This window comes from Mobula birostris, chromosome 1 (assembly GCF_030028105.1).
Source record: "Mobula birostris isolate sMobBir1 chromosome 1, sMobBir1.hap1, whole genome shotgun sequence".
In the NCBI taxonomy this organism is placed as follows: Eukaryota; Metazoa; Chordata; class Chondrichthyes; order Myliobatiformes; family Myliobatidae; genus Mobula; species Mobula birostris.
Genome location: NC_092370.1, coordinates 224285168 through 224310737, shown reverse-complemented (window position 1 = coordinate 224310737; position 25570 = coordinate 224285168). Strand labels below are relative to the sequence as shown.

The 25570-nt window shown below is 44.4% G+C and overlaps 1 protein-coding gene across 1 annotated transcript; it reads right to left on the bottom strand.

Annotated features, from left to right (window-relative positions):
• On the bottom strand, positions 1-25570 carry bdkrb2 (bradykinin receptor B2). The gene is made up of 2 exons (XM_072272537.1): positions 25298-25570; positions 1-4033 (listed from the first exon to the last, which is right to left on the bottom strand). The coding sequence occupies exon 2, from the start codon at positions 3996-3998 to the stop codon at positions 2952-2954; it is 1047 nt and encodes a 348-aa protein (XP_072128638.1). The 5' UTR covers positions 3999-4033; positions 25298-25570; the 3' UTR covers positions 1-2951.

Sequence of the window (25570 nt, the reverse complement as noted above, 5' to 3'; positions counted from 1 at the left end):
GAATGATCATTAATTTATTAACCATGTTCATGGTAACACAATAATATCATTGTGACAGTTACCCAATGCATATTTCACTTGCTTGTGGAGTACATAATTTAAGTGCTTCACATCAACTCAAAACTAACAAGCCTGGTGAACATTATGTGGTTTTCAGGGTGATTTCACTGCCATGCCAGTGCACTTTCCATTGACTTCTTCAGTATCAGTGTTTTCCGTCGTAATTCACTGGCACCCGTGGCGTCCATTGCCACAGTCCCAAACTCTGAAATTCCCTCTCCATCCTCTTTTATAACACTGATCCATGTCTGAATCTCTTTGTGAAGTCAGATCATAAACCCTTCCAGATACTTAATACAGGTTGCTATTAGGTTCTGTGCATGACTTACAAATTTCCAATAAATTTCCAATAATTAGCTACATTTAGCAATAATATTCTTGAATTTTGCCCACCCTATACATTCTCTCTTCTCCCCTCTTTCATCAGGCAGAAGATACAAAGGTCTGAATGCATGTACCGTTAGGCTCCAGGACAGCTTCCATCCTATTGTTCTAAGACTATTGAATGGTTTCCTAGTACGATAAGATGGTCTCTTGACCTCACAATCATTATGAACTCGCACCTTATTGTCTGCCTGCACTGCACTTTCTCTGTAACTGTTACATTTTATTCTGCATTCTGTCATTGTTTTCCCTTGTGCTATCTCAATGCACTGTGTAATGAATTGACCTACATGAACAATATGGGAGTCAACACCCTACCCAACTTTCCATCCTTGTTTTTAAACCCCCTTTGCCCCCAGGTGGGATAGCCCAGACATCTCCCCCTTGGTTCTCCACTACACTCTTAAAGAACCTTCCTTCCCCATCACCAACATTTAGGTCATCTGAGTATCCAAATAACACTCTCTTGCTGCCTCTTAGGAACAAATTCCATCTTAGAGATGCTACATAAATTCACATGGTTGAGGTTAAACTATCTTGTTGGCTATTAGACATGCTTTGGGCTCTATCAATCGCCCTCCGCGGAGTCCCAGAGACTCTGCTGATTTATTTGATTATTCTCTTATTGACAAATTGTTCCATCACCTCAGGATGAAACTCTCCAGTTTGGCTGCTCCCATTGTCTGGTAAGTTTTGACTCTGCAAGTACAGGTATGCACTAATTAATCACTTCTAACCAAGATCTTAAATTAACAAAGATCTGTACCAATCAGTGGCTAGTTAACATCTCAGTAACTTTTGCAATCTCAGCCAAAACCACTGTTATAAGATTATTGGACAGATCTCTTGTACTTTAAGATGAACTCTTGACCACACAATCAATCTCATTGTGACCTCGCACTTACTGTCTCCCTGCACCTGTACTACCTCAATGCACTGATGTAATAATTTGATCTATAGAAACAGTGTGCAAGACAACTTTTTCACGGTATCTTGCTACATATGTCAATAATAAACCAATTCCAAATCCATCTCCAATTATAGTTCCACATACTAATACACCACCTCTTTCTCTGTAGCAGTCACTGATAAATAGAGCAACATAGAACAGAAACAGGTCTTTCGACCTGCACCTAGATCATATCCCTCCTTATTCCTCCCATCCATGTACTTATCCAAACTTCTGTTAAATGTCGCAATCAAACCCACATCCACCACTCCCGCTGGAATTCGTTCCACTTTCTCACCACCCTTTACCCTTTACTTTGCGTCTATACCCTTTCAAAGCTCACTCCAGTAATGATATAACAAACCTCTAGACTTGATGCACACTGAAAGTTAACAGATATAAATGCATATTCAGATGTACAAACTAAACCATGGAGATATCGGCATTTGTATGTTGTTATTGCTTCCAAAGTCCACTGCTAGTGATGGTAATACAATAACTACTTTGACAGTAGCTAAGCTCTTAGGCTCAATTGATCTCTGCCAACCAAGTTGCCTACTTGAGGAGTCTCATTTGACTGCACTGCATTTTCTCCGTAATACTTTATTCTGCATACTGTTACTGTTTTCCCTTGTATTACCTTGCTGTACCTATGTGATGAAATGATCTGTATGTGTGTCAATAATTTACCAATTCACCTGCATTTCTAACTTCTGGAAACTTTGGTTTACAGACAGTTCTTGGAGCCTTTGCATGACCCTGATGTGACTATACTTAGAAAGATCAGCTCTCCAGCAAATTGCGGGCAGTTCTGTGGTCAGACACCAGTTCGGGTCCCAAGGATGCCAGACAATAAAGAGTAACCTGCACATCGTTGGACACAGTCCAGGAGAAGTTCATCAGGATCATTGCCAGGAGGAGAGTCAATAGTTCCATTTCCTATCAGAGAATGTATACAATATACAATCTGAAATTCTTGGTTGCCAGATCAAGAGAGGCTTGGTTCTGTATTTCTTGTAGTTTAGAAAATGAGGGGTAATTTCTCAATACATAGAGGATCCTGAAGGGAGGCCGATGCTGAGATGTTAGTCAGAGAATGTCAGATAAGGGGGCACAGTTTCAAACTAAAGAGCCAGTCATTTAGAGTTATAGAATAATACAGCAGGAAAAAGGCTCTTTGGCCCAACTTGTCTGTGCTGACGAAGATGTCCATCTCAGCTAGTCCCACTAAAGTACATAAACATTTCTTCTTGCAGAGGGCAGTGAACCTCTAGGAGGTTTATTGGAGTTGGACAACTGCGGGTATCTAAAATGGAGATAGATTATTTTGTTGTAATATGGGGGAATTGGTGCAGAAGAGGAGTTGAGGCCAGCATCAATCAATCATGGTTGTAGTGAACAGCAGGGCAGGCTTAAGGCCTACTACCTGCTCCCATTTTCCTGAGCTTCTGTGTCCACAGACTGACAGGACGTCCTATCATTGAAGAGAATGTAGAAGGGCAAGGAAGTGGCATGTTAAAGGTGGCTCCACAGGAGAGGATCTCTCACCCTTCCCAGCTCAGCGGCCTAACCTCTCCAGAGTGGAGATGGGTGTGTTGTGGGTCACTGTGGAGTCCCGGAATGTCAGCAGCGACTTCCTCCTGGACACAGACTGGGTGTAGAGCTCCTTGACCTTGCTGCGGAACTGCTTCCCCACCATAACGTAGAGGATGGGGTTGATGCAACTGTTAGTACATCCAAAGAAGGTGACGATCTGGTTGCCATTATTGAGAGCCTCATTCCAGGCACAGCCGGTCAGCAGGCCCGCATCGTGGAAGAACTTCAACACCCGGAAGATCTGGAAGGGCACCCAGCAGACCAAGAAGGCCAAGAGGACAATGAGGATCAGGCCAGCCGCCTTGCTTTCCTTGCGCACCAGCGTGAAGTGCTGCAGGCGGCCGTTGCGGAGGACGCTGAGGATCTTGGCAGTGCAGAAGCTGAGGACAGCTCCGGGGATGACGAAGACGCCGACAATGAAGACGATGTTGATCTTGAACTCCCAGTCCGGCTGAGGGTACTGAAGCAGGCAGGCAGACATGTTGAGGTCCGGCCGGAAGACCACACTGCGGAACAGGAAGGCATGACTGCTCATCAGCAGGCTGAAGGCCCAGATCAGGCCGCAGTTAACCTTGGCGCAGAAGACTGTGCGGATACGCCCAGGGTTGAAGACCCTCACCAGGGCGAGGTACCGATCTATGCTGACCATCACCAGCAGGTAGATGCTGCTCCAGAGGTTCATGTAGATTGTGAGGTTGACGAAGCGACAGAGGAACTGGCCGAAGGGCCAGGCAAAGCGCTCGGCAATGTTGGCCGCCCAGAACGGGAGGCAGCTCAGCAGCAGGAGGTCAGCACCCGCCAGGTTCCCCAGGTAGATCTCGGGCACTGTGCGTCGGCTCCGCTGTAGGCAGAGGACCAGGAGGACGAAGATGTTGCCCACCAGGCCGAAGATGCACACCACCATGATGTAGACGGGCAGGAAGGAATACAGCCAGTCCCAGAAGATGCCATCAGGGCAGGAGCTGGAGTTTGTGAGGCTGCTGGCTACGCTGAGGTTGTAGGATGCCATTGGAGGCAGGACCAGTTGTCTCTTTGGGGAGACGCCTGCAGGGAGAGAGGAGAATAGTAACATATGAAATCCATGATCCAAAGTTCATTTATTATCAATACCAAAGTACGTATATGTTACCATATCCCACCTTGAGATTCATTTTCTAACAGGCATTCACAGTAGAACAAAGAAATGCAATAGATTCAATGAAAAACTACACACAAAGACTGACAAACAACCAATGTTCAAAAGAAGACAAACTGCAAAAATGAAAATAAAATAATAAATAGATAGGTAAGTAAATAGGTTGATAGATAGATAAATAATATTGAGAATGTGAGTTGTGAATTTCTTCAAATTGGGCCCATAGGTTGTGGGATCAGTCAAGAATTGTGGTGAGTGAAGTTATCCACGCTGGTTCGGTAGCCTGATGGTTAAGTAATAACTGTTCCTGAACCTGGTGGTGTGGGACTTAAAGCTCCTGTCTCTCCTGCCTAATGGCAGCAGAGAGATGGCCTAAATGCTATGTTCTCCAGCGATATCCGGTGGGGGTGGGGGGTGTAACATCACAGATCGCACAGGTGGGTGCGTGAGGGACGGAGGAAGAATTGGTTGAGAGACAGATCAGTACAGTGGTGTCGGGGTGGGATGCAGATTGATCAAGGCAGATCATTGTGATGGGAGTTCTGTGGGGGAAGCAAGAAATGGGTCACTCCTTTGGAGGGGTGGAAGGGAAGCTGGGAGGCACGAGAGACGCACCTGTTGCGAGGTGAAAGCCAAATCGCTCTGGGAGAGGGAATGAGGAGAGATCGAGTCGCATGGAATTCTGTTCTCTGGTAATCGGAAGAATGAGAGGCAGCAACGTTGTTTCCACTGGTAGCTGAGACTAGAACTAAGGGACATGGCCTCAAGATTCAGGGGAGTAGGTTTAGGGCGGAGATGAGGAGGAATTACCAGAGAGTGATGAATCTGTGGAATTCTCTGCCCAAGGAAGCAGTAGAGGCTACACAATTAAATATTTTTAAGGCACAGTTAATAGTTTCTTTTTGCAGTAAGAGTAATGGAGAAAAGGCAGGGAGGTGGAGTGAACTCCACGGCCAGATCACCCATGGTCTTACTGAATGGTGGAGCGGATTCGAACAGCCAGGTGGCCGACTCCAGCTCCTAGTTCTTGAGTATCAAGGCAAATGGGAACTTGGATACATAGCTCCCTAGGGACAGAGGCAGGCAGTCGATTTGTATATAGAGGCATGGCCACCTGGAAAGTTATCCAGAGATACGGAGGTATAGATAATTTGGATAGTCACGGTCTTTTCATCCCAGGAGAGGGACCTGAGAACAAAAACAGGCAAATGTAGAGGGAAGAAACCATCAACGTTTCAGGTCAACATAGTGTATTAGGATACAGGACCTTGAGAAATGTTAACAATTTCTTTCACGCCCCCCCCCCCCCGCCTTAAGATACTGCTAAACCTGCTGAGTTCCCCCAGCAGATAGTGTCATAGAAAACTACAGCTCATAAACAGGTCCTTTGGCCCATCTAGTCCATGCCAACTATTAATCTGCCTAGTCCCATCAACTTGCAGCTAGACCATAGCCCTCTGTACTCCTCCCATCAATGTACCTAACCAAATTTCTTTTAAATGTTGAAATACAGCCCACATCTACCACTTCTGCTGGTGGTTCATTCCATATTCTCACCATCCTTTGAATGAAGAGGATCCCTCTGATACTCCACTTAAATATTTCACCTTTCACCCTTTAACCTATGATCTCTAGTGACACCGTTCCTGCAGCTAGGTGACCAGAACTGCACACAATACTCCAAATTAGGCCTCACCAAAGTCTTCTACACCTCCTAGAGGACCACAATCTTGACGCATAGGCTTTGGAGGCTTGCATGCCTCAATGACCCGGAGAGCTATGTTAACTGGAGGCAGGGCTTTATGCTTTGGCTTTTGATGGGGGTCACCATTGCCAAACAGGTCAAAGGGTAGAGGCTAGACTAAGAGAGGTCCACCAGTCCTCCAGGTTTCGGGGTTCAGCTCAGGGCTAACAACCCAGACTGGTCAAAAAAAAGTTACCGAAACAGCAATGAAGAGTCCTTCTAAAAGTGTGTGCGATGCTATGAACGTACAGAGATGGAGAATCTTCATAGCTGCCCTAAATGCCAGTGACATAACAGGCAGTAACTAACTAATGTCTTATCAGCTTCAACATAACATCTCAACTCCTGTACCCAGTACTTTGATTTATGGAAGTCAATATGCCAAAAGCTTTGTTTGCGACCCTATCTATCTGTGATGCTTTTTTCGAGGAATTATGGATCTGTATTCCCAGATCCCTGTTCTACTGCACTCCTCAGTGCCCTTCCCTGGTTTGTTCTCCCAAAGTACAACACCTCACACTTGTCTGAAGTAAGTTCTGTCTGCCATTTTTCCAGATCCCAGTCCAAGCTTTGATAGCCTTCCTCTTTCTCCACTATGCCCTCAGTTTTGGTGTCACCTGCAAATATGCTGATCCAGTTTCCTACATTATCATCTAGTTGACAAACAACAAGAGAGCCAACACTGATCCTTGCAGCACTCTAGTCACAGGCCTCCAGTCAGAGGCAACTATCTACTACCACCCTCTGGCATCTCCCATTGTCTAATCCAATGTACTACCTCATCATGAATGCCAAATGTCTGAACCTACTTGACCAACCTCCCATTGTCAAATGCCTTGCTAAAGTCCATGTTGACAACATCCACTGCCTTGTCTTCATCGACCTTCCTGGTAACTTCCTTGAAAAATTCTGTAAGGTTAGCTACCACACAGAAAGTCATGTTGACAATCCCTAACCAGTCCCCGTCTGTCCAAATATTAACAAATCCAGTCCCTTAGAATACCATCCAATAACTTCCCCACTACTGATGTTAGGCTCACTGGCCTATAATTTTCCAGCTTGTTCTTAAGAGACTTTCTTCAACCGCAGAACATTAGCTATCATCTAATTGTCCGGCACCTCACCTGTTGCTAAGAGCATTTTAAATATCCGTTAGAGCCCCTACAGTTCCTGCGCTAGCCACCTACAAAGTCCAAGAGAACACCTTGCAAGCCCTGAGGATTGACCCACCCCAATTTGCCTCAAGACAGCAAAAACCTCCTCTTCTGTAATCTGTATATGGTCCACGACCTCCTTGTTGTTTTACCTCAGAGTTGTTCTACAGACTCTGTGCCCATCTCCCAAGTAAATAGATTCAAAATAGCCATTTAAAATCTCCCCCGTTTCTTTCGCGTAGATGACCACTCTGAACTACAAGAGGACTAATTTTGTCCTTTCCTTTTCAATATTGAATAGATTTCAGTGAGATTCCACCACCCCCCCCCCAACTGCCACTTTCATCATTCAAATCTCCAGTGAGTACAGGCCCAAAATTATTCAACGGTTCTCATACCCTTCATACAGCCCCTACATTCCTGGAATTATTCTCATGAACCCCCTCTGGACCCACTCCGATGTCACTTTCGGCTCCACGTAAAGATGGCCACACTGATCTTCCAGAGGATCACTTTTGTCCCTCGCTATCCTTTTGCTTTTAATGTACTGGATCTACAGAAGCTCTTGGGATTTTCCTACACCTTCTCTGCTAGAGACTTCCTGATTCCCTTCTTAAATGTTCTCTTATATTTTTTGTACTCAAGTACCTCACTTATTCCCTCCTGCCTAGATCTGCTCTGCATCTGTAAGATTTTGTGAGTAAAACATGTGAGAGTCATTTTCTGTGTCTAACAAAAGCCGCAGCACTTTACTTCCAATATAAACAAAATCACTACGGAAAAGGATCTTGGCGATTCTAAGGATGACTTACAGCAGATTGAGAAGCTTGAGCAAATAGACATTAAGAAAGAGGATGTGCTGGGGCTTTTGGAAAGCATCAAGTTGGATAAGTCACTGGGACCTGACAAGATATACCCCAGGCTACTGTGGGAGGTGAGGGAGGAGATTGCTGAGCCTCTGGCGATGAGCTTTGCATCATCAATGGAGACGGGAGAGGTTCCAGAAGATTGGAGGGTTGCAGATGTTGCTCCCTTATTCAAGAAAGGGAGTAGAGATAGCCCAGGAAATTATAGACCAGTCAGCCTTACTTCAGTGGTTGATAAGTTGATGGAAAAGATCCTGAGAGGCAGGACTTATGAACATTTGGAGAGGCGTAATATGATTAGGAATAGTCAGCATGGCTTTGTCCAAGGCAGGTCATGCCTTACGAGCCTGATTGAATTTTTTTGATCATGTGACTAAACACATTGATGAAGGTAGAGCAGTAGATGTAGTGTATATGGATTTCACCAAGGCATTTGATAAGGTACCCTACACAAGGCTTATTAAGAAAGTAAGGAGCCATGGGATCCAAGGGGACCTTGCTTTGTGGATCCAGAATTTGCTTGCCTGCAGAAGCCAGAGTGGTTGTAGATGCGTCATTTTCTGCATGGAGGTCGGTGACCAGTGGTGTGCCTCAGGGATCTGTTCTGGGACCCCCACTCATTGTGAATTTTATAAATGACCTGGATGAGGAAGTAGAGGGATGGGTTCATAAATTTACTGATGACACAAAGGTTGGGGGTGTTATGGATAGTGTGGAGGGCTGTCAGAGGTTACAGCGGGACATTGATAGGATGCAAAACTGGGCTGAGAAGTGGCAGATGAAGTTCAACCCAGATAAGTGTGAGGTGGTTCATTTTGGTAGGTCAAATATGATGGCAGAATATAGTATTAATGGTAAGACTCTTGGCAGTGTAGAGGATCAGAGGAATCTTGGGGTCTGAGTCCATAGGACACTTAAAGCTGCTGCGCAGGTTGACTCTATGGTTAAGAAGGCATATGGTGCATTGACCTTCATCAACATTCGGATTGAGTTCAAGAGCCAAGAGGTAATGTTGCAGCTATATAGGACTCTGGTCAGACCCCACTTGGAGTACTGTGCTCAGTTCTGGTTACCTCACTACAGGAAGGATGTGGAAACTATAGAAAGGGTGCAGAGGAAATTTACAAGGATGTTGCCTGGATTGGGGAGCATGCCTTATGAGAATAGGTTGAGTGAACTTGGCCTTTTCTCCTTGGAGGAGAAATGACCTGATAGAGATGTATAAGATGATGAGAGACATTGATCGTGTGGATAGTCAGAGGCTTTTTCCCAGGGCAGAAATGGCTATCAAGAGATGGCACAGTTTTAAGATGCTTGGAAGTAGGTACAGAGGAGATGTCAAGGGCAAGTTTTTTTAATGCAGAGAGTGGCGAGTCCGTGGAATGGGCTGCCGGCAACGGTGGTGGAGGTGGATACAATAGAGTTTTTTTAAGAGACTCCCGGATAGGTACATGGAGCTTAGAAAAATAGACGGCTATGGGTAACCCTAGGTAATTTCTAAAATAAGTACATGTTTGGCACAGCATTGTGGGCCAAAGGTCCTGTATTGTGCTGTAGTTTTTCTATGTTTCTAAAAGCAGTAACCTTACACCATAAGATACAGGAGCAGAATTAGGTCATTTGGCCCATTTAGTCTGTTCTGCCATTTCACCAAGGCTGATCTAATTTTCCTTTCACCCCCAATCTCCTGCCTTCCCCCCGTCTCCCCTCATGCTCTGACCAATCAAGAATCTATCAACTTCTGCATTATATATACTTAGACTTGGCCTCCACAGCTGCCTGTGACAACAAATTCCACAGATTCACCACTCTCTGGCTAAAGAAATCCCTCCTCATCTCTGTTCTAAAAGGATGCCCCTCTGTTCTGAGGCTGTGTCCTCTGGTCTCAGACTCTCCCACCATAGGAAACATCCTCTCCACAGTCACTCTATCAAGGCCTTTCACTATTCGATAGATTTCAATGAGGTCACCCCTCATTCTTCTGAATTTTACACTTATCTGGGTTGAACTTCACCTGCCACTTCCCAGAGCCAACAAATGCTTTTCATATGACAAGCCATTTAATCCTGCAACTATTTTCATGAACCTCCTTTGAACCCTCAGTTTCAGCACATTCTTTCACTTTCCCAAGTTTCTCTCTAGAAATGGTAACTTCACACACTTCATGACCCCTGGAACTTCCACCATACTGCCTGTCTTCCACAGAGAAGACTGATGCAAAATACTTCTTCAGTTCATCTGCCATTTCCTGTCCCTTAGTACTACCTCTCCAGCATCGTTTTCCAGCAGTCCAATATCCACTCTCACCTCTCTTTTGCACGTTATGTAACTGAAGAAACTTTTGGTATCCTCTTTAATATTATTGGCTAGCTTGTGTTTGTTTTCCATCCTTGCCTTCTTAATGACTTTTTGATTGCCTTCTATGTCTTTAAAAGCGACCCAATCCTCTAACATCCCACTAATTTTTGCTCTATTACATGCTCTCTTTGATGTTAATGTTGGCTTTGACTTCTTGTTAGCCACGGTTGTGTCATCTTTTCTTTAGAAACTTCTTCCTCTTTGGGGTGTACATATCCTATGCCTTCCAAATTGCTTCCAGAAATTCTAGCCATTGCTGTTCTGTCATCATCCCTGCCAGTGTTCTTTTCCAATCAATTCTGCTCTCATGCCTTTGGAATTCCCTTTACTCCACTGTATTACTGATATACCTCACCTTAGTTTCTTCTCAAATTTTAGGGTGAATTGTCATATTATGATCACTTTCTCCAAAGGGTTCTTTTACCTTAAGCTCCCCAAGGCTGTCGTGTCAGATCCCGTCTCTTAAAGAGAACACAACTCAATGACTGTGTTTATGAATGATGTAGAACAGATTCTATTATGAACAATATATGTCATCGGTCATCCATTACCCAACACAGGCTCCCCTCCACCCCACCCCAGAGTTCACCAAAACCAGCATCGAGAGTCTGAAGCTTGTAGAAGCCATGCAGCTTAGGCCCTATGTGCTTTGGTTGGAGTAACAGCAGGCGACTCTGGCTCATCCGGGGGTGTGCTGACACACACTTGGTCAAGTTGCGAAGCAGGGAGTATGGTAGTGGAACCATCCAAGTCTTGCTCGGCCAGTTTAAGGCAATCTGTATTTACCCTTCCTATCTACAAAAAAAGTCTTTTTGCTCGGTTCCAAAACCTGGAACGGGCCATCGTCAGGAGGCTTAAGGGTGTGTTGATATGCACTATGGTGGACAAAAGCAAACGGGGTAGAACGTAGGTCATCTGGAACCCAAGAGTGCTGCAGTGCCACGATGGGACGTAGGAATAGGTGAGCTTATTGACGGCAGAACGTTACTGAGGCACTGACCAGGCAGTTGTGGCATCAAGAATAAAATCACCCAGCAACCGTGGTGTCTGCCCATACACCATCTCAGCTGCGGAGGACTGGAGATCCTCTTTCGGAGCTGCTCTGAGCCCTAACAGGACCCAGAGGAGACGATCATGCCAGGACTCATCTATCAGGGAGGCCCTCGTCTATCAGGGAGGACCTCAGAGCAACCTTTAAGGAATGGTGGAATGGCTCACACAGGCCATTGGACTGTGGGTCATATGCTGTGTTGCGATGCCGAGGTTCCGGGCCATTGGAGCCCAAAGGTCTGACATGAATTGGGAATTGTGGTCAGAACAAATATCGGATGGGGTGCCAACCCAAGCAACCCAGATATTGATGAACACCTGAGCCACATCCACAGCCATCGTCGATGCTAGAGAGACAACATCTGGCCACTTGGTGGTATGGTCCACCATGATAACGAGATGTGCGAAATCACCAGACGGTGGGGAGTGGGAAGAACCAACCAGATCCATATCGACATGGTCAAACCATCGCTCAGGGACCTCAAAAGGTGTTGAGGATCCCAAATGTGACGGTTTCACCCACTGACCAACAACACAGTCCACTCTAGTTTTCCATGTCCTTCCCAAGGCCATAACACACAAACTTTAAAGCAACACACACACACACACACACACAGTGGAGGAACTCAGCAGGCCAGGCAGCATCTATGGATCTACTCCCACCCCCCACAGCTGCTGCCTGGCCTGCTGCGTTCTTCCAGCATTTTGTGTGTGTTGTTCCGGATTTCCAGCACCTGCAGATTTTCTTTTGTTTGAAACTTTAAAGCAACCAATTTCTGTGAAGCCTTCCCGTCCGGATGCAGGAGGCCTGTGAATTGAGTTAAAACAGTACGCCTCCGGTTGCAGGGGCTATGGGGCAAGGGCAACCTGTTAACACGTTGCAGAGGAGAGAAGCTCTTGTGTCCCCAAACTTGACGTCAGCCGCCTGCAGGCCCGTGACTGCTGTCCTGTGAGCCTGGAGCTTCGGGTTGGCCGTTCGGTTGGTTACCGTACCAGCAGTCAACCCCGATGTGTACGGCACCGACAGCAGGCTGTGAGAGGCAATCAGCCACAGCATTATTTTCCCCTTCGACGTGCTGAATGTCAGTCACGAATTCCGAAATGTAAGCCATATGGTGCTGCTGTCACGCAGACCGAGGGTCTGTCGCTTTGGCCATCGCAGACGCGAGTGGTCAACGAACGATGTGAAATACCAACTCCCCAGTGAGAAAATGAAAATAGTGGACGTGATGATGTTCTTCTTCTGGGGGGGGGGGCAAGCTGCCTGCTGAAGGCGACGAAAGGCTGCCACATGCTTCCAAGCACATGTTCGTGCACATCTCCCACAGACCCACAGCATAGTCCCACGTGTCAGCAGTGATGGCTATAGGCCCAATAGGGAGCAGGTGCGTCAGCGGGGTCGTATTCGTAAATGTTCGTTTGGTGTAGTGAAACGCGCTGTTATGTCTGCTGACAATTCAAGCATGCGATTAGGGGCACTGCCTTTAAGGGCGCGATCCAGGGAGACCACAGGTTCAGCAGTTCACGGAATGAAACGGTGATAGAAATTTACCATAGTGTTTTGGTAGAGCGCGGCAGTGGAAAGTCCAGAATAGCGCCAATTTTTCACCGCAGGGGTGTTGCGCCTCGTAAGTAGATGCAATTTGGCCGAGAAAGCCAATGGTAGACAACCCAAACTGGCATTTAGCTGGGTTAATAATCAGCCCACGTTGGCTTAAGCGCTTGGAAAGTGTGCGGAGATGTGATGTGTGGTTGCATTTAGATACCCTGACAAGTATGTCACTCAGGTAAACAAAAAGAAAATCTCAAGTTTCTTTTTTAAAAAAGAGTCAATTAGTTGCTGGAAAGTCTTGTACTGCATTTTTCAGCCCAAACGATAGGTCCTACGGGGTTTTCGAAGCAGTTTCTGGAACGTCCTCTTGCACTGAGGCACCTGATAGTAGCCGATTAAGTCCACTTTAGAGCCAGTTGTGGAAAATGTGGGCTTGATGAGGTTTGGGAATTTGCCCAGCAGGCAGAGGGCACAGGGTAACGACCCAAAAGTCATTTTGCATGCACAAGCCGGCAGTTCTGCCGAACAAAGGTCTAGCATTGTTAGCCAAGACAAAGCCCTCGTGCGGTGTCGTCCGCTGAAGCAAAGTGTGGCCCGTAGTGTCCCATAATCCGGATCCTGCTGCCGTTGGCGGCCTCCAGCGAGCTCTTTGCCTCATAATAATGACAGCACCCTGACTTGAGCATCGGAAGCATTACACCCTGATAGGGTGTCCGTAATGAATAGACGACGACCCCGGTAACTTGAACCCACGCTGTTCACAGACCTCTGATATCCCGATGCGCTGGCACTCTCGAGGCTGCAATGAGGTCGGTCCTTGGCGTTCGTGCCCAAGAGTCCACGGTTAAAAACACAAGACCGTGGTCTGGTTCGGAGCCACGATCTTGAGTAAGATGGACACTCTGCGGTCAGGGCTTACTGAGGCCTGGCTGACCTACTGTCTTTCACGAGCCATGAGAGCGAGGGCTACGCGAACTTGATTAGGCATTTCTTCTTCTTCTTGTGTTGTTCTATGGAAGTTGGCAAACCAGCTTTTAGGTGCATTACCGCCACCTGCTAGACTGGAGTGTGGATCGTTGGATAAACAGGAGAAGGGAAAAGAATTGCATTCCCTATATTCTATATAATAAACCCGAATCTTTCAGATACTTCATGATACGGATCTGTATTTCTCTTGAATTCCCACTTAAAATATCTTCTATACCCACAGCAGTTTTTTTGTTTATCTTAAGCGCTCCTATCATCTTCACTCTTTCTCGTTGGTACTTCTTACATTTTAACAATACATGTTCAACTGTTTTTGGCTGATTACGGTATTCACACAACCCAGTTGGATGTTTCCTTATTTTATGTAATGTGTAATTAAGACTAGTGTGTCCAATTCTTAAACGACTGATGATCACTTCTGGCTTTCTATGTCCACTTGATATTCTTTTGTATCTGACTTGCCTCTGTATTTTGTACAGTTGCCTCCCTGTTTCACTCTCATCCTAATGCTTCTGCCATGTCTCCTCAATACTGCACGTGTTTTTATAATGCTTTTGACTTCCCCTTTGCTTAGAGGGATCTGGACCTCTATTATAGACAATTTGAGTGATTGTCTAACTATACTATCCACTTTTTCATTATCCTCCACTCCACAATGAGCAGGAACCCAAAGAAAGCTTACTTCTACCCCATGTTTGGTCAGTGTATATAACTTGCATAAAATCTCCAATAAAATATCCTGTCTACTTTCTGATTTTCTTGATTTTATCGAGGTTAATGCAGATAAACTGAACAGATTACAGCCTTTTTGATATTATTTTCAAAGTTGTAACAGAAGCAGTTGAGCAGAGAGTACTGCAGCACAACTTATCTCATGCCCCATGCTGCACAGAACATGGCATATCATTTGTGAAAGAAGGCTCCAAGTCGAGGGTGTACAGCACAGGCTCACGATCAAGCACACTTTCTTCAGCCAATGACTGGTGTGTCAAGGCTGACCCGGACGGGAAAGGCAGTTTCCCGGAGCAATTAGCTTTCACCGCATTGAGTGCAGATATAATCGTATGGTCTGACACCAGTAGAGAAGTGGTTATTGGTGAACTCACAGTCCCCTGGGAAGACAACGTCGGTGAAGCCCATGAGCGCAAGTTAACCAAGTATGCAGAATTAAGATCAGAGTGCAGAGACAGAGGGTGGAAGGTCTCGTGCTATCCATTCGAAGTAGGCTGCCGTGGGTTTATTGTGTTCACTTTCCAGACGTGGCTGCGTGACCTTGGCTTCACTAGAAGAGAGATCAAGTCAACCAGCAGGACTGTAGCTAAGGCAGCAGAAAAAGGATCAGCTTGGGTGTGGACCAAGTATGTCCAGAGGGGCAGATAGTCAGACAGTATATACATATCTTGCAAACCCTTCAGTAGTTGCATAGACACCTGAAGAGCAGACTATCTGTTGGATGGAAGTGACTAACAACTCTGATAGAGGCAGATGCCAAGTTTTTAAGCTTACCAGTGGGAGGTGGTGCTTTAGCACTGCTGGCCCACCACCTCGAGGGAGTCTTGATCATAAGTGGGCCAAAACTCCTGAAGACAGGTGGCAGATCAACTGATGATCCCACTGGTGATAGCACAGGACAGTTAATATCTTAGTCCAAGTGTATTTTTAACTATTCTTCTATCCAAGATAATGCACACAAAATTGCCATTCATTCTGTTGTATACACTGATAAATGGTTTGATGTTCTTTTCCTGATACTAGTTTTGCACTGAGGAATGTAGTTTGCAATACCTGTGTGGCCAGAGCTAGGGTCTTTTGATCCATCCGTAAATATTACAAGTTCGTTTCTAAAATGCGAGTCTATATATTCTTGTACTATCAGTTTGATTCCATAATTAGACTTCTTTTTTAAAAGTTGTTGCAGGTTTTTATCTACTGTATGCATTGTAAAGAGCCATGGAGGAACATCAGATATTGGAACTGTAGGGCTATATTCCATTTTCGTGTAGACCTTATTTTTGTGCTGCTGCATAACTGATCCATCCAAAGCTATTATAACTTGACTTATTATGTTCCCAGCAGTCTTTTAATATAGCTTTAGCTGGATGTGAGTAGTTATGCCCCATGATGTTAACCCAATAATGTAGCATTGGCTTTATTCTTCTAAGTCTTAATGGCACTTCCCCCATTTCGACTTGAAGAGCTGATATAGGTGATGTTCTGAATGCACCACTACATATCCTGAGGGCCTGAGCTTGCTCAACATCCAGCATTTTTAAATTACTGTCTGCAGCTGACATGTAAGCTACACTTCCATAATCCAATGTAGCCCTCATTCAAGCTTGATAAATATTTAATAGCGATATCCTGCTCGCACCCCAGTCCTGTGCAGCAAGACCCCTCAATAAGTTGGGTTTTTTTTTACATTTGTTTGTAATTTTCTCGATTTGCTTTTTCCATGTAAGTTTCTCATCAAATAACAAACCAAGGAACCGAATTACCTTTACCTGCTCTAATTTTTGTTCATATAATTTCATGGAAATTGGTTTGTGACTTCTTGAGAAACATATCACTTGCAACTTACTTGTAGACAATTTGAAACCCCATTTATTTGCCCACTCCTCCACTTTCTTTATTGCATCTTGCATTTTCCTTTGTATATAAATTAAATTTCTTCCCCTCACCCATAAAGCCCCATTATCTGCATATAAGGATTTCCCCACACTATGTTTAACTTGCGCAAATATGTCATTTATCACTATGGAAAATAGTAATGGACTGCAGTCACTACCTTGTGGTGTTCTGTTTTCAACCAAATATGTCCTGGAGTACTCTGTTTCCACCTTGACTTGAATTGTTCGACCAAAAAGAAAGTCTAGAACCCAATTATATAATTTTCCTTCCACCCCTAGTTCTTTCAATTTAATTAACACTTCCTCTTTCCAGAGCATATCGTATGCCTTTTCTATGTCAAAAAGTACCGCCAGGACCATTTCTTTATTTGTTTGAGCCTTCCTAATTTCAGATTCCAAGCTAAGTATTGAATCTACTGTAGTTCTTCCTTTACGAAAACCACTTTGGTAGGGAGAAATAAGATTTCTTTTTTCTAGAAAGTATGTAAACCTATCAGTTATTATTCGTTCCATAAGTTTACCTAGTTGTGAAGTTAGTGCAATCGGTCTATAATTTGTTGGGTCTGATGAATCTTTACCAGGTTTTAATACTGGAACAATAACAGAATGTTTCCATGCAGTTGGTAGTTTAACTATTTCCCATATTTTATTAAATAGTCTCTGTAGAACTAGAAGTGCACTTTTTGATAAATGCTTCAGCATTACACCCCATACTTGATCCTTCCCAGGAGAAGATGGCCGGTCATTCATAATGGCTCTTTCTCTTTCTGTTATGCTAATAGGTGTATCCAGCACTTCTTCAGATGTTGTTCTTTTGTCTGTAATTCCTGAATTTTGCTTAAGCCTCTCCTCCCTTTGCTGTCTAGCCTTGACCATCAAATTCTCCGAGCTATGTATGTTTACAAAAGTTTTTGCCAATATTGCTGCTTTTTCTACATTGTTAATTGCCATTTTGTTCTTACTTTTTAGCACAGGAATCTCTTTACTACTTATACCATTCACTTTCCTTATCATGCCCCCCTATTTCGGATAGCTGAGTTTCTCTTCCAATTTTGTTACAATACTGTCTCCAAAATGCTCGCTTTACTTGTCCAATTGTTTTCCGAACTTCTGCTTGTGCTCTTTTGTATTGTATTAGTGTTTCTACCGAATGTTGTCTTTTTAACATTTTAAATGCTTTATTTCTTGCTTTTATGCTTCTACTACATTCACAGTTCCACCATGGAACACTTTCCTGTTTCCTGTACCTTTACTTTTCAAAATTGTTTCTTCTGCTGGATTTATAATTGCTGTGACCAATTTATAATTCATTTCTTCTGTATCTGATATATTTTCATCTAAAATCTTAGTGCATCTTACTTCACTTCTTGTTTGAAATGTCTCCCACTCTGCCTTATTTATTTTCCACCTTGACACTCTCGATCCTACATTTTGTTCCATTTTAACCTGAATCCTTGTAAGGGATAGTGATCGCTTCCTACTGTAGTTTGTTTCAATATGTTCCAAGTACTGATCCCTGCTAATTCTCTACTTACAAATGTTAAGTCTATTGCAGTTACATTTGTAAGTAGAAAATATATTATATTCCGGGATATAATATATCTCATACCTTCTCCATTATTTATACATACCAGTTTTTCATCATCTAGAAATTCTTCTATCACTAATCCATTTTCATTCACATTTTTACATCCCCATAGTGTACTGTGTCTATTGAAATCCCCACACTATATTATTTTCCCTTGCATCTTACCACCCACTTAACTTAATGTATCTTTGCTTCATCTTCTACATGGATTATAATAATTTATTATTACCAAGCTTTCTCTGCCTATCCATATTTTGACTATTATTGATTCATACTTCTGCCCTATGTTGACTATATTATATCTCATCCCACTGGCTATAAATATTACTACTACTCCACCGTTGCTATTGCTTCTATCCCTCCTAATAGCTGTACATCCTTGTAAAAACAAAATCTAATTGTGGTTTCAACCATGTTCCTTGTATACATAAGAGGTTTTTCCTTAAGTTCTGATACATATTTCTTAAATTCTTGACCATTTGCGATAAGACTCCTTGCATTCCATTGCAGTATATATATTGCCATTAAGATCCCGCCTCCCCTGCCTGTGATCTGTTTGATCCTCATTCAGTTTTTTCAACCGCTTCCCACCTAAGCCCTGTAATACCAAGATATTTTTCTGCAGACTTGACTATAATTTTAATTTTTTCTGTTCTTGTCTGTTTGCGCTGAACAGTTAATTGAATCTACCATAAACAGTACGAAATCTTTTCTATTCATTATTAGTGTATCCTTATTTATCTTATTACAGCCCTCACAGTTCAGCGGTTTATTATTCCCTGTATTTGTTTGCTTAGTAGCTTCCTCCTTTTCAGCAAAACCTTTCACTGCCTCAGCGTAACTAATCCCTTGAGTTACTTTAACATATTGTATCTCAGCTGCCTTCTTACTAATAATGCACCCTCGTTAAGCTGCACTGTGTTCCTCGCCACAATTGCAGCATTTCAGCCTAGCTCCCGCCTCACACTTCCCGTATTCATGTTCTCCAGCGCATCTCCCACATCTTTTTTCCCCTCTGCAGACCACCGCAATGTGCCCAAATTTCTGACATTTAAAACATCTTAAGGGCGGTGGTATATATATTCTGACCTCATAACACATATACCCTAAATAAACTTCAGTCGGCAATCTCTCTTCATCAAAGTTAATCATCACCGATAAACTATCACACTTGTTTTCCATCTCTTGTAACTTCCAAACGTTTGGCCTCAATAATCTTTTCTCCTTTTATGTTCTGTTTAATTTCACCCATAGTAACTTTTGTTGGTATCCCCGAAATAACTCCAGTCCACTTTCTATTGTCGAGTATTGAGCACTCTACTTTTTTTGCCATCAATTTTATTTAATCTTATCACTTTTCCTTGCTGAGCACTATCCCGACATATCGCTAATAGCAATACACATAAATATTGCTGGTGAACGCAGCAGGCCAGGCAGCATCTCTAGGAAGAGGTGCAGTCGACGTTTCAGGCCGAGACCCTTCGTCAGGAGTAACTGAAAGAAGAGATGGTAAGAGATTTGAAAGTGCGAGGGGGAGGGAGGGAGATCCGTCATCTACAGATTTCCTCGTGTTTACAATATCACTAATAGCGGTCCATTTCGTAATATCTTGGCTCTTTTGATTTCGCCTATAAGTTTGTTGATTACCTTCGTCAAATGAATCGGGTTCCAATCCCCGAAAGATGCCCTGTCTTCGCACAGTTTTATAATTGCTTTAATCTCATCTTCTTTCCATTCTTTTGCTAGCCTTTTTCGATCATCCCCGACCCTGCAGAATTTGACTGCTCATACCTGTTTTCTTTTCTTACTCCTTACACTCTATTCCTCTTTCCCTCCATCTTCCATCTCTAACTTACTTTCCGTATTGTCACTTCCTCCTACCATCCCCCGTCCATTCGCAGTCTAGTTGTTTAGCTAACCACTATCATCCTCCGAAGAATCAGCACAAATCCAAAGTAAAACACTGCAGCCAGAACTCCAGTACCAGCACCTCGACCAACCCCCTAACTGACCAGCCCGCCCAGCTGGCCCCTTGATTTAGCATTTGTTGAATAATGAGCTCTTTAAAAATAAAGCAAGGATACTAATTGCCCAGGAGAGATAGCACGTGGCCCATTAGCTCTGAATGCCTAGCATCACCTGGGGCGGACAAGGGAGCAACAGTTCGGCTGCTCAAACTTCGACAGTCCAAAAGTCTGTACTAGGTGAGTTTTCTGAGTCACATATTTATCACGGACAAGCGGGTATTCTAGTAGAGCCACTTTGGCTGCAGTGGAACTTCTTAGCTATGCTACGGCTTGATAGAATTTGGTATTGTCCACGGTGATTTCTCGCAGCGCGAACTGGGCTGGGCTTCCGCTTGTGTGAACCACGCGGTAGCGCGGCTCCCAAAACTTCGGCAGCTTGAAAACGACTGCGTCGACATGTCGTTCAGTGACTCCGGTATCGTCCGAGAGCATTGGGGTCACCAGCGTAGGCTTTTGTGAATAAATGTGTGCTTTACTAAAGCCGCAGCCCTTTTCTTCCATTACGAACAAAACTGGAAGTGCTATTTCTCCTGGACAATTAATATCCTTTATTTTTAAAGAGCTCATTATGCAACAAATGCCTAAGCAAGTTCGCGTAGCCCTCGCTCATATGGCCCATGAAAGACATCATTTAAGTCCTGACAGCAGAACGTCCATCTTACTCAAGAATGCAGCTCCGCATATTCAAGAACGATGATGCACAAAGTAACCCTTTAACTGAATACTTTACATCACCACAGGAAGTTCATAAAGCATCTGTGTTTTATAAACTGTTCAAGCACTCTGTGGGTGAACCGTGTAACAATCTCAAAGCAGTATGGCAGAAAGATCTTGGAAGCGATATTGAAGATAGAGTGGTCAAATATTTTATCAAATGTGGGTAGACATTAGGGAAGCGAGAGGGAAATTTATTCAATATAAGATAGTACACAGATATTATTGAACATCAACTAGACGCTACAAAATCGGGTTTGTTGATAATTTATGCTGGAAATGTAAAAGTGAGGTGGGCATATATTTTCACATGATTTGGGAGGGTTCCATGGTTCGTCCATTTTGGTGTAAAGTTCTTGATTTGGGGAGTTGGTCGGGTTCCACACTGCCCTTGTGCCCATGACTTTGTCTCCTGAGTGATAGGACAATGAAACCTAATGTAAACAATGACAAGCTCACTATTTTAAAGGTGGGTCTCATCACAGCTGCAAGAATTATATTGCAAAACTGGGGGGAAAACCCAGATGTCCCACTGTGAAGGAATGGACTGAGGAAATGATTAAGATTTCATCATATGAACACATGTTGAGAAGAACTAACAGGGAAAAGTGCAAGGCACGTGGGATCAATTTTGGTTGTATGTTAATTTAAACAAATTAGAACTTCTTTCTAAGTTTTACTTGTTTTCCTGTCATGGGATGACTGTGTAAAAGTGCTGTACCCTAGCTGCTCTATGATATGCCGATCTGCTTTGTTAAATAATAATAAAAATTTGACGTGTGGTCACGTGGCCAAGTGGTTAAGGCATCCGACCAGCGATCTGAATGTCTTGAGTTCGAGCCCCAGCCGAGGCAACGTGTTGTGTCCTTGAGCAAGGCACTTAATCACACATTGCTCTGTGACGACACTGGTGCCAAGCTGTATGGGTCCTAATGCCCTTCCCTTGGACAACATTGGTGTCGTGGAGAAGGGAGACTTGCAGCATGGGCAACTGCTGGTCTTCCAGACAACCTTGCCCAGGCCTGCGCCCTGGAGAGTGAAGACTTTCCAGGCGTAGATCCATGGTCTCGCAAGACTAACGGATGCCTTTTTAATAAAAATTTGAATTACAAAAAAAAAGAATGCGGCTCTGAACCCGACAACGCCGGTCTTGTGTTTTAACCGTGGACTCTTCGGCACGAACGCTAAGTGCCGACCTCAATGCAGCCTCGACCGTTTCTTACACTGACGGCATTACGTCAGACCCCGTTTCTCAAAGTGAACAATGTGTGGCATCTGTCATTCATTATATTACCCTACACAATACCACTCCAAAACCAAGGCTACCCAAACTTGTTATCCTTGCCTTTATTCTGACAGAAACATACAGGGCGGCAGCCAAAATACCGGAGGAACTCAGTAGGCCAGGCAGCATCTATCGGAAAAAGAAAACAGGCAGCGTATTGAGCCGAGACTCATCAGGAACATACAAACTCCGTACGCTCAAAATTTCACTTTCCCACTTACCGAGTACGCCTTTGTCAGAAAACAACCTGTCCCAATCCACACTTGCCAGATCCTTTCTGATACCATTAAAATTGGCCTTTCTCCAACTTAGAATCTCAAACCGAGCACCAAACCTATCCTCCTCCATAATTATCTTTAAACTAACGGCATTATGATTATTGGGTTCAAAGTGTTCCCCTACACAAACGGCTGTCACCTGCCGTGCCTCCTTTCTTAATAGGAGATCTAGTATCGTACTCTCTCTAGTTAGGACTTCTGCATTGATTAAGGAAATTTTCCTGAACACATTTGACAAACTTCATTTCATCTTTGAGAGTCCTAGTCAATATGTGGAAAGTTAAAACCACCTATCACAAGCTTAAGTTTCTTGCAACAGCCTGTGATCTCTCTACAACTTTGTCACTTTAAATCCCGCTCGCTGTTGGGTGGTCAATAATAGAATCCTATTAACGTGGCCATATCTTTCTTATTCCTCAGTTTCACCCGTATAACTCAAGTAAGCGAGTTCTCTGATCACTGCCGTGACATTTTCCCCGATTAGTCACGTTACCCCTCCAGCCTATCCTGTCTGAACCCTGGAACGCTGAAAACTAAGATGGTTTGTTACTCCAGATTCTAGTGTATGCCGTTTCCTGTAACTCTGCAGTCAAATAGGCTATCTTGGACTGTGCTTATCCGTGTCTCTCATAATTTTATAACCTAGCAGAGTTAACCCCTCCGCCTCCCCGGAGAAAACAACCCAGGTTTATCCGACCGCTCCTTTTAGCACACGCCCTCTAAACCAAGCGACATGCCGATTAACTAATCCGGCACCCGCACACTCTTTCCGTAATGGGGCGACCAGAACGACACGAAATGCTCCAACACAAGAGAATCTGCAGCTGCTGGAAATCCAAAGCAACACACACAAAATGCTGGAGGAACTCAGCAAATCAGGCAGCATTTATGAAGGGTCTTTGCGCCAGAACATGGACGGTCCATTTCCCTCCATCCGATCCGCTGAGTTCCTCCGTTAATTTATAAAACCACAAGACCATAAAACATTGGAACAGATTTGGGCAATTCGGCCCACTGAGTCTGTTCCTCTATTCGATCATGGCTGATTTATTATCCCCTCAACCCCATTCTCCCCATGACCTTGACCCCCTTTTCAAGCTCCGCTTTAAATACAATTATCCAAATTTGTTTTAGCCATGGATATCTTTCAAAGTTCACAGTGACTTTATTATTAAAGTACATGTTACCATATACAACCTTAAGATTTATTTTCTTGTGGAAAAAAATAAAGTAATACAATAAAATTTACGAAAAAGACATGACTGACAACTAGTGTTCAAAAGACGATAAATTGTGCATATAAAAAAGAGTTGCAAAGAGTTCTTGAAAGTGAGTCTGTAGGTCGTGGAATCAGTTCAGAGTGGTGGTGATTGAAATTATCCACGCTGGTTCAAGGGCTTGATGGTCGAGGGAAATAGCTGTTCCTGAACCTGGTGGTGTGGGGCCTTAAGGCCGCTGTATCTCCTGCCCCATGGTAGTAGCGAGAAGAGAGCCAGACTTGGATGATGGGGACTTGACAGGAGCGAGCGGCTGGAATTTGGGATTGGAGTCCTTCACTCCCGCTTTCACCCCGTCCACCGTCCACAGCCCCCGCGCAACCGGACCATCTGAGGAGAATTCCCGGCACTATATTCAGAGAACACGGAACAGTACAACACGGAATCAAGCCCTTTGGCCCTCGAGTAACCCTATTGAAAACGAATGTTAGATCCGCTCCTCCGAGTGGGATCTTGCTCTGAACACACTTCCTGTCAAATGCTGCCGGCTCTGTGAGAGCCACTAATCCTGACTCAAACCCACGGGCCGCTTTGTGACACAACAGCGATTTGGAGAGCGATAGAGAGAGAGAGAGTCTAAAAAAAATAACAGTTTAATTCTAAAGTCAGGTTTTGCGAGAGAAAATGGTTTTGTAACCTGAGCCCATCTACCAAACGATATCCGGTGTACATGGATGTTAAGATTGTTTTTTTTTTAAGATTCACTCAGTGATTCCTCCCTTCTGCCATCAGATTTCGGTACAGTCCATGAACTCTGCCGTAGACAATCCCAAACCCGGCTGCAACCTTATCTTTGGGAGAGGAGGGATCTTCAAAGAGGCACTACAGCTGAGGACAGCTTGTAGGACTAACCTAGGACGGGGGACTCTGTCGACGGCCTATACCTATGAACTACCTCGCTATTTTTTTTTGCACTATTTATATTTATTGTTACTCTCAGTTTTTGTTTAAATGCTTTGCACTATAATGCTGCCACAAGAGAAGAAATTTCATGTCATATAAGAGAGTGATAATAAACCTGATTCTGATTCAGACTCACACATTGTCCCGGGAGTGGGGAATGGGAAGGTGGGCGAATTCTGTCCCCGTACTAATGAAGCATCCTCATCAATGCTCTCGGCACGACTGTTTATTCTCCTCTATTGATGCTGACTGACTTGCTGAATTCCTCGGGCACCTTGTGCATGTTGCTCCCCGGCGCTAACATATTTCCCTAGCCCGTAAGTCAGCAGCTCGTCCCCGCTGTATCCATCCCTCAGTAGTCCAGACCTCAGAGGGAAAGAACTCTTCCTCACCCATGCCAGAATCGACCCTGGCTCGCCCTCTGCGTTGGAGAGTCAAGTTTGGGAGTGCCGCGGTGCTGGCACAGGAAACGTGATGGTGGGGTCAATACAATCAGGGACACAAAAGACTGCAGGTGCTGTCTGACCTGCTGAGTTCCCCCACAACAGGTTGGAAGAACTCAGCACATCAGACAGCACCTATGGAGGGGAATAAACAGCCGACGTTTCCGGCCGAGACCCTATTTAAGGACTGGAAAGGAAGGGCATAGAAACCAGAACAATCCAATCGGGGCAGTGACCCTTCATCAAGATGTCCGGGACATTCGGGGTCATTGGTCCCCCTTGACGCATGGACATACTCCTAATCAATGATAGCATCTCACCGTGCGTAGAGGTGCAGCCCTCTTCCTCCTTTTCGCGGGACGTCCCAAGATTGGCACTGGAGCCTCTGGTGCAGATGAAGTCTTTGACTCTGATAGCGCTGCGCACCCCACCTCAGCCGGGTCTGCTTTTGAGGCCAGCTCAGCCGCCGCCGCGCTTTTAAATCCTTCGTCCTGGTGGGGCGCGAACACAGTGCTCTATCATCATTCAACTATTTAAAAGAGGAAGCGCCCTTCTCGCCCTCCGCCAGTCTGTAAGTGGTTTGGATGAGTGTG

Coding starts and splice junctions, on each gene's coding strand:
- bdkrb2 (XM_072272537.1), bottom strand. CDS start 3,998: ATGGCATCCTACAACCTCAGCGTAGCCAGCAGCCTCACAAACTCCAGC.